Here is a 9,769-nt window from a genome sequence, read left to right on the forward strand (position 1 = left end):
AATCCTCTGTGACGGCGTACAGTGGGAAAATTATGAAAACTGTGTCATAATTCAAAAATGTACAGACTTCTAAAGTTAGATTTTTAATGTTTTAGGTTTGTCAACAAAGCAGGCATATGGTTTGGAGAGTGCATCTAGAGTCTGGACAGCCTCCGTGCCGGTCGTGAAAGGTATGTGCCATATGAGTGTATATGTAGAAATAATGCATATAAGCATACAAATATGTTCAATATGCCAAAAAGCACATTAAAGCATTTAAAGCAGTGAAACAAATGTACCTGCTGGCTAAGTTTCGGAGTAATCTTTGCCCCAAAAGAGAAAACACTAAGATAATAAAATGTGTATTGAGCAAACAACATATTGTGTAGGTCACTTGTCATGGTTTCCCCTTTGATTTTGTATTTATTTTATTTAATTTTTTATTTTAAGCCTATGTATATGGTATGGATGTCATGAGATGCTGTGCAGCATGTAGGAGTTGGACCAAAACGCAAGACTCGAAACTAAATATATGAAAACAAAACCTAAAACTGGAAACTGAGAACAAGGAACTAGGAACAAAAACAAGAACCAGGACAAGGAGCTAGGGAGAAAGCTTGAAAACACAAGGAACAATGGACAGAGTGTGACAACAGAGAAAGACAAAAGACTGAGGGTAACAAGGGAATGAGAAACATTCCCTTGTTACCCTAACCCTAACTGAATACACTGAACAAAGAACTATCAAAACAAAACAGGAAACATGAGACACACACAATAAGACACAGAACAGAACAGAGGGCGCGAGAGACAAACATGGGTCATTCTATTTAAACATATTATGTCCAGGGTTAGGAACGATACACAACCCCCCCCGATGCTTTCATAGCAATACCATACAATGCACGAGGAAAAAACAACTAATTAAAACCTAAGGAGTTTTAAAGAAGAGAACAAATAGTCTTAATTCCTGTGACTGTATTTGATTGCTGTGTCCAAATATTAACTTGGGGTATTTCTATGAAGCAAGTTTAGTTTACCAGATCCTTATCAGGCGTCCCTTACCCGAACATCAGCAATGTGTTCACACAAAGGTGAAGTCAACTGAGGGTTTATCTGTAATTTTTGTGGCCTTTTCATCTTCGCTAATAATATTCTTGCTTTTTTAGTCAGGATTTCATTTTTGCTTTCTTTCACACCCTGAGATAATGTGCAAGCAACTTGCATATTAAACCTCTGCAGCGTAAACACATGGTTCAACACGTTTCTTTGTGCGTTCTCAAAGGAATCTCAACCCAGTCTTTCAGGGAGACTGGGAACATTGCTCAATCTCAGGACACCGGGCTACAAGCCAGCTCGGCAGTGACACACAACTCGCAGAGACAAACTGGATCTTCTGGCATTCACTCCCAGGGTGAGACAGAGCACACATACTGACCTCATAATACACAGATCAGAGAATGCTAACAACTTCCTTTTAAAATTTTCAGTCAGAAGGTGAATTAAAAATAGTCACAAAATAATAACAATTATGTTTTAATTTACTCATACAGAGAGCCAGCATATGAAAGAATCCACTCAGTCGACACACATCACTGTTCCCAAAGTTCCAGGTATTTATGATATGATGCCATAATAGGACAGTTTAAATGTTCAAGGGATAAGACATACCAACTGTCATCCATTCTTTGTTTCTTAGAGGAGGAGTGGACAAGGCTGCTGGAGCTCTCTCCTCTGTTCCAGCTGTTGAAGGGTGTGGAGCTGCAGCTAAAGGGTTGGGCCTCCAAGGCAGGGCTTCTTGCAGGAGAGCTAGCGAGTAAGTTGGAAAGATTTGAGTTTTTTGTTTCGATTACAGTCACCAACTGTATGCAGCAGCTCACATTAGGACACTTTTAGATAGCATAATCATTAACTGTAATTTATAGACATTCAAGCACTGAAGAGATGAAAGCTAATCTTTAACTGACCTGATTTTAATCAGAAAGGTAAACTCTATAAATGCAGTTTTTATGCATGTGTGCGTGGCTCAGGTGGTAGCTAGATATTTTTAGATGAATCAACCATCATGTTTGAAGAATAAGATGTGCAGATCATTTGGATCATTGCTGTGCATCTAGCTAGTGTGTCACATATTTTATCTAAAATGTTACAGATAATGTGACTCGGGTAGGTTGATATTAAACAGTTGATAAGATTTCATCAATGCCCACATGTGTTTTAGTTGCTGTTTAATGGAGCCCAGGTGGGAGAGATTTTCTCCATATGTTAGTGTGTTTGGCTTCTAGGACAACACCATTTAATTAAGAAACTCCCATCAGACCTCTTCTGCAGAAACGTTGTGACATCAAAATTGATATTGTTATAACTATAAAGAAACTCTAAACAATTTTATTATTCTATAACCTTTTATTTAAGATCATAAAACAAAGCTTGTTGTATTTACATCAAGGTTAGCTAGCTGTTAGCTAACAACAGCTGTGTTTCTGTGGAAAAACTTGGGTTGTTCTATCAAGTTGATAATCACCTTCATGTAACTGACAGATAACAGAAGTATATCATGGATATCAAACTCGGTTCACAGTGCAGCGCCTAGCTGAGCTTCTTTACTATGGTGCCAGTCAACAGATGGCATTGCATGATAACATCCTAAAGAGGATCTGAGACTTAGAGCTGCGAAGTACAGGAGTGCATTACAGGAGGACAGGCAAAGACAAAAGAAGATCACAGACTGTAGTACAATAAGTACATTTAGTGAATAATAACATACATTAGGTAAAATGGATCACAGGACTATACTAGAAGAAGGAAGTGTATTTGCTAATACCAGAAGGGACATGCGCATGGCGGTGCTTGACACACACATACCTACATAAAGTCAAGTGCAACCCAAAGTAACCATTGAGGTACAAATGGAGGTTACCACATAAGCACAGCTATGTGCGTTAGTACCAGCTTACAATACTTATTTCTGAAAAGGCAGTATCTCTATCCTAACCACTGTGACAAGCTGCTGATGTGTGTGTTATTGGTTAGGAGGAGGGGTGGTCGGTATGCGCATTTGTAAAAGACACTATAGTACTTATTTCTGAAAACAAATTATCATAAATACTACGTCAAGATCTGTTTGTGTATGTGGGCTTGGAAGAAATATAGCGTGAGAAAAGGCAAAGGGTGTGAACTCAAAGAGGCAGGTGTGAAAACATCTGCATACAAGAATAGGTAGCTGCAGCCCCCTCTGTACTGACAACAGGAAATGGCACTGCCACCAAGATCAGACAAGTGGATTTTAAAGAAAGGAGGACAGGAAATGCAAAAAGAGAGATGATGACGACATTACATCACCTATCGGGTTCTGTAAGGGCAACTATATGTTTCCAGCATTATGTTATAATAAATATGTTTTTAAGTTTCTAAGTTCATTACTTAAACAGTGTTTTGTGATTGATAATATTGTACTTTCTGCTCGCCTACATTTTTAAGTTTTTGTTACTGGCTGTGTTGCAATTTAGATTATTAATTTTGAATATAAATCAGATAATAAGTCTGTTAGAATCCTCTGGATTTAAACATGCATTTGATTCTAATATAATATAATATAATATAATATAATATAATATAATATAATATAATATAATATAATATAATTGGAAATAGGTAGTTCTACACAATGATCATTTTTATATTGTTTTGATGTTCGTTGTATATTCAAGGAATAAATAATATTTAAAACAGTAGCCTAATTAGTTATATCGGTGGACAGTTATATGAAAAAAGTAAAATTCATTCTTACACTCTGTTTTTGCTGTCATGTGTTTAAAAACCAGCTGCCATGGTTTAGGTTTTAAATGTTGTATCTGAAGAAACCACAACGTTTCAGTAGAAATGTTTGGCTATGATGCACAGCACTGTGTTTGATGAAAACCAAACACAGGTGGTGGGAGTATGATTCGTGCTCATATTGTGCTCAGAAGACTTGGGTTTCTTGCAGTCGCTAAGTCGACCATGAACTCTGTATACTATGTACTGTTGTTTTCGTTACTCATAAAAGATAAAGTATTACACATGAGCATTGCCAGACCCTACAATGTGAACTTCTGCAGGCCACGAATTAATTTCTCTGACCAAATGATTAGAAACAGACTTCATGAGGGTGCCCTGAGGGTCCTGTTGTCCCAGTGTTCACAGTCCTGCACCGTGGACCTTGACTGGCATTTCCAATACAATAGCTGAATTGGCAGGGCACCAAGAAAGACCCGGAGCATGAAGACAGACATGAGAGGCCGTGGAGAACGTTATGCTGCTTGTACCCCCACTTGCACCCTAATCTAAATCCAATACAACACCTCTGGGAGATTATGTTTCAGTTCGTGTGATGCTATCATGTTGCACCTTAGACTGCCCAGAGGCTTTGTAATGCCGTAGGCCAGATCTGGTAGGAAATAACCCAGGACACCTTATAAGGAGCATGCCCTCATGTTGTCAGCCATGCATACAAACACATGGGGGCCATCCAAACTTATGAGTAGCTTCAATGAAATTTCGACAAAATGGACTCACTTACTGCATCATTTTTCACTCTGACTTTTGTTGTATCAGAATCAGAATCTTTAGTGTTGTTATATCAAGAAAACACGGAACCATGAAACTGAGGTGCAATTCTCTCTTTGAGAAAAAAGAATAAAATTATTGACACTTTCGTCTTTCACAAAAACTGATTTTTCCATTCTGGAGCAAATTCAAGAGAGAAGGGCTGCAATTCTTATGCTGCATTGAGCTGCTACACTTCCACCCACACAATGGCAGCAGACAGCACATAACCACAGCAAGTGGAAGGGTGTTATAAGGAAGACACAGAGGACTGGAAGAGTGGGCTTTGACTGTAAGGCATAGAAAGTATTTTGAATCCTGATGGCAGCTTGATGGAGACAGCCACATGATGACAGACTCGGTTTCAAAAGAACCGATGTAACATTTTTTTGAATGATCCTTCTCCATGACCTCTTGTTTGTGTTTTGAGAGAGTAGCGTGGGGGGCAGAGTAGGCTCCTCATGTAGAGAGAATTACCGGCCTTCCACGTGTGCTTCCCCACTTAAAAAAAAAAAGTAAAATCTTTCACAATTCAAACTTTGACTCTGTTCACATCTGTCAGCATCAATCAGGACCAGCAAGCACCATCATGCTCCGAGGAAGGCAATCTCTTACATTAAGGCTGGAGAGAAACCCCATGTGCGCCTACATTTAACAACCAGCCTCCTCAACACCGTCCCTAATTTGCAGCTTCAGGCTGACCTGGGTAAACAGCTGAAGTTCCCACAGCACATTGAAAAAATATCCCTCCGACCAGACATGATCATTATTTCTGAGGCCTCAAAACATCTGATCATGCTGGAACTGGGAAGAGGGGATCGAGGAGGCCAACGAGAGGAAACACGCAAAATACCAGGAACTAGTGTAGGAGTACAGGGGAAGGAGCTGGAAGACTTTCTATGAGCCCATAGAAGTGGGTTGTAGGGGTTTTGCAGGGCGATCACTCTGCAAAGTCCTGTGCTGGCTGGATGTGTCTGGGGCAGCCAAGAAGAGGGCCATCCAGGCTGTGAGCAAAGCAGCAGAGAAAGCCACAAGGTGGCTGTGGTTTCAGAGGGCTGATCTGTGGGTAGCTAATGGTGCAAGTCGGGGCCTGATCACCGCCGACCTGGTCGCCTGGGCGAGGGTGTATCAAGTTGCGAGACCCGAAACACCTGATGACCCCAGGATACATGAGTGAAAATGCGTGACAGTGCATCCAGGAGGTGTTTTCTTGCATAGTGACTGTGTTGACATCTGTCGACTTTAATTCTCTTGATAAATATAAATAGGTGTCTACTGCTGTGAGCTGGTAAGCTTGTTAGAGTAGCCCAGAAATACAGCCAGTTTAACAGTTAAACTAACCGAGAGAATAAATTTGGACTGGGTATCATTAGGATGTCACTGGGGAACAGATGGAGTGTTTTGCTCTGCTGGCACAGCTTTTGGCCTCTTCTTCTGGCAGTAATAGTCCAAAGAAGACTGCATATTCTCCCCATGTGCATTCTCTCTGGGTACTCTGGCTTCCTCCCCAGCCCAAAGACATGCAGTTAGTGGGATTAGATACTATTATTATTATTGTTACAAAACTTAAAAAATAAAAATGACGGACAAACTGAAAACTCTTCATAGTAATCGTGAGAAAACTCGAAATGAGTCCACAAAACCACTGACCATTACACTCTAACCACAATACAGGAAGCTAGTTGAGAGCTCGCTTTTACGGTGGTACATTTTTCTGGCTGATAACTTATTAGAACAAATGCTAGTTATTTTATTTAAAAAAAAAAAATACAAAAGCCTAAGTGATGGATGTTCTTCCAACTGCCAAGTGTATTTTCATATCCTTCCGCACTCCCTTTTCATTAGCACTGCTACTGACCAACCTAAAGAATTCCCAAGGAAAATGCTTTGGTTAATGATAGCTTCCCTTTAAGTCTTAATAGCTCTTAATTTCTGAGTACTTTTAAAGATAGAAGTATACTTTTTCTGCTAAGACAATGTTAATTTTAATAACTGTACACTGAGCAGTAAGAGCAATCATGCATCGGCCTCAACTACACACATGCAAACTGTATTTTGCATTGCTGTTGAGAAAATACTGATACGCTCCACACACCGTTAACTGAATACATCATAGCAATACTATAAGATAAGGAAGCATTTACTGATTTTTCCGTTTAGGAACTTCCCTTCCATCCATTTCCTTTTTTTTTTTTGCTTGCTTGGGACTTTCCACAGCATTGTCCCACATTTTCACACTTGTACCAGTAGTTGATAAAGTAATTCTTATGTTATTAGAATAGTAAAATCCATCTGTAAACCAAGCACGAATGTTTATTCATTGAACAAACACTGATGTCATATACATTCTGGTTGATTTTTTTTCCATTGCTGAAACAACACACATTTTCGCACGACACAAAATGATACACGAAACTGCAGATGTGGTTTTTGGGGTTTAGCAGAAGATTCCAATAACTGACAAGTAACACCTATTGATGTCTTGTGCTAAAAATACAGTCTGCAGCACAATGTATGTACAGTGTTGAGCTTGAACCAAACCAAAAAAAAAAAAGGTATTCTAAATGAGATAAGACAGTTTAAACACATTAAATTATGTTTTAGGCATCAGTTCAGTCCTTGGAAGAAAATCTTTATTTTCTCTCTCAGTCTTCGTGTCTTTTCCCTCCCAGTCTGGTTTCTTGCAGAATGAGTATAGGGAAAGTACCAGCTTGTTCCTTCTTGTCTTCAAACTATAGTTACTAAAATTCTTGTGTTGTATTCAAAGAGAGGGAAAAATTCCTATTGGACCTGTCAGTTCTGACACCCACAGATTTTCAGGACTTCCAACATGGACTTTTACAAACATTACATAGACTAAACCTGGTTGCTGTCAAAGCTTCACTTATTATTTTTATACTACTAACAAAAAGACAAAACCATCACAGTCTACATTAAATTGTGGTGCGCCAAAGCTGTACCATCCATTGTCTGGCAATGGGCTTTTCTTCCCCTCTTTGATTGCCTTGTGAGCATCATACATCTCAGAAGTCTCAACCTTGCTGTTACCTCCTCTTGTCCTGTGTTTCAGCAGAGGAAAAACAAAACAAAACAAACAAACAAAGTAAAAAACCCGGAATTGGGTTCACAAGTCTGAATTCATTTAGGATTTTCTCTAATCAAGAAAGTATGGATCAAGGTTCAAATATATAGATAAACTCACTTAAAACTTTTAATAAGTGATGCTGAAGATTCTACAGTGTGTTTAACTTGACAAGTGTCACATTAGTGATCATGACTGACTTTAACTGTCAGTTATGAACAGTTATGAACAGTATTTAGACAAAAAAAATAACATGTACAAATATACAGTCTTATATTTTAGGGGTTATAATTTCATCTATTCATTTGAACTTACTTTGAGTTGTTCCTTCATCAAAGATTGACTACAAATGATGTGTTTTAAGCACCATACATATTAAACTCATTTCAAAATTATTCTGTTTTCTATTCAAGTATAATGTGATGACTTCAATAAATTAAAATTTGTTTGAATTAAAGTCTGATTGAAAGATCTCGATGGCTCAAAATTTCATTAGCATGTTTTACTGGCAAGTTGCATAAAATCCATGTACATCAGGCAAGATTATTTTGTTATTGTGACAATGTTCATTCAATGTAAAAAATAAATAAATAAATAAATAAATAAATAAATAAAAATAACCCAGAAGAAAGACCTGCTGAATCAGAGTTACATTTGAACAGTTTGATTAAATTATCTTCACACATAAAGGTATTTGAGATGTGTTCTTTGATGTGCATGCAGTCTGCATTCACAATATGACATATGCGGGAAATTTTGCACGTGTGGTTTTGTTGAGGTTAAGCGGAAGATTCCAAGGCCTGACAAACAAACAAACATACAGATGATCTGCTAACCACTGAATGTGCTTATCGAAATTCACAGATAGAACTAAATTAAACCTAACCAATAAAAAAAAAGTTTTCTAATTGACATCAAGAACATACAAAACAATATTTTGAGATAGCTTTCAATTTGGGGTTTGGGGTAATGAATTTCTTTTCCTTTCCCTTACCATGTGTCACTTGCAGAATGAATCTGGGGGTAAACACAACCTTGGTTGTTCTTGTTTTCTAACTAAATCCACTAAAATGCAATGTACTGTTTTTTGTGTGGTGCCTAGACAGAGGCAAAGGTTTTGTCGATGTCCTCGATGCTCAGTGGCAATGTGAAGGTGAGCTGATTCCTTTGGAGCTGTCAGTCCTGAAGCCCAGAGAGTTTCTTGTCTATCAGCATGGACTGTTCCTGATGCACACTCTGCATAAGCTAAAACTGGTTAGTGTCAAAGCTTCACTCTCACTCTGTTGCGTACTGTGAAACAACTAAAAGCTGTAGTCTTTGGCCCTTTGTTATGTGAAATCATGTCTATACCATTTGATATGTCAGGAAAATCACAACGGGATTTCCTTAAAAATCCCACAAATGTTTTCTTGTGGATGAAAGGATTAAAAAAATATTGGTTTAAGGTCAGGGTCACTGGGACCTCATAAAATGTGTGTTTTTGAATATAACTCAACTCAATTAACTAACTGGGTATTAAAAAGAGCATGATTTGAAGGTGTGCTGGGAAAATGCACCATCTTATCCTCATAATTTTTATCCTATCTATAATACAGGAGAAAAAGCTCAAGGCAGCAGACAGAAGCTGTATCCTACGTGGGCTAGACATTGTGATTTTCCTAATCAGTGGCTGTTGTCCAGAAATATCAACCTTGCTGTTTTGTTTTTTGTTTTGTTTTTTCATATCTTTTCCTTTCGCCTAAATATAGCTATTCATCTATTACATGTTCAGTTATTAATTCTATACTGGATATATTTGAATCCATGCATACATTTGTCTGAATTTCTTTTTTAATATTAGCATGGCTTGAACTTAAGCTGGAATGTTATAGGAAAATAAAATTGTTCTTTTTTAACAGACTCCAGTCATTTCAATCGAGATAGCATCTAGTCTCCCAAACAACACCTATTTCAACAATGTCTTCAGAAATTCCTTCTTTTATCAGGTAAACTTATTATATATATATATATATAGAATAGTAAAATCCATCTGTAAACCAAGCACGAATGTTTATTCATTGAACAAACACTGATGTCATATACATTCTGGTTGATTTTTTTTCCATTGCTGAAACAACACAC

At 37.9% G+C, this 9,769-nt stretch overlaps 1 protein-coding gene across 1 annotated transcript in view; it reads left to right on the top strand.

The window, feature by feature from the left end:
• The window catches only part of si:dkey-103g5.4, a 37,633-nt gene that overhangs the window by 26,854 nt on the left and 1,010 nt on the right, over positions 1 to 9,769 (top strand). Inside the window, exons 26-31 of the mRNA XM_005915823.3 lie at positions 96 to 170; positions 1,265 to 1,393; positions 1,533 to 1,592; positions 1,679 to 1,795; positions 8,751 to 8,902; positions 9,547 to 9,633. Of these exons, the coding sequence (XP_005915885.2) occupies positions 96 to 170; positions 1,265 to 1,393; positions 1,533 to 1,592; positions 1,679 to 1,795; positions 8,751 to 8,902; positions 9,547 to 9,633 (620 nt within the window). The remainder of the gene's footprint in view (positions 1 to 95; positions 171 to 1,264; positions 1,394 to 1,532; positions 1,593 to 1,678; positions 1,796 to 8,750; positions 8,903 to 9,546; positions 9,634 to 9,769) is intronic.

The sequence above is a fragment of the Haplochromis burtoni genome, unplaced genomic scaffold, assembly GCF_018398535.1.
Source record: "Haplochromis burtoni strain Fernald_Lab_line unplaced genomic scaffold, NCSU_Asbu1 Contig_15, whole genome shotgun sequence".
In the NCBI taxonomy this organism is placed as follows: Eukaryota; Metazoa; Chordata; class Actinopteri; order Cichliformes; family Cichlidae; genus Haplochromis; species Haplochromis burtoni.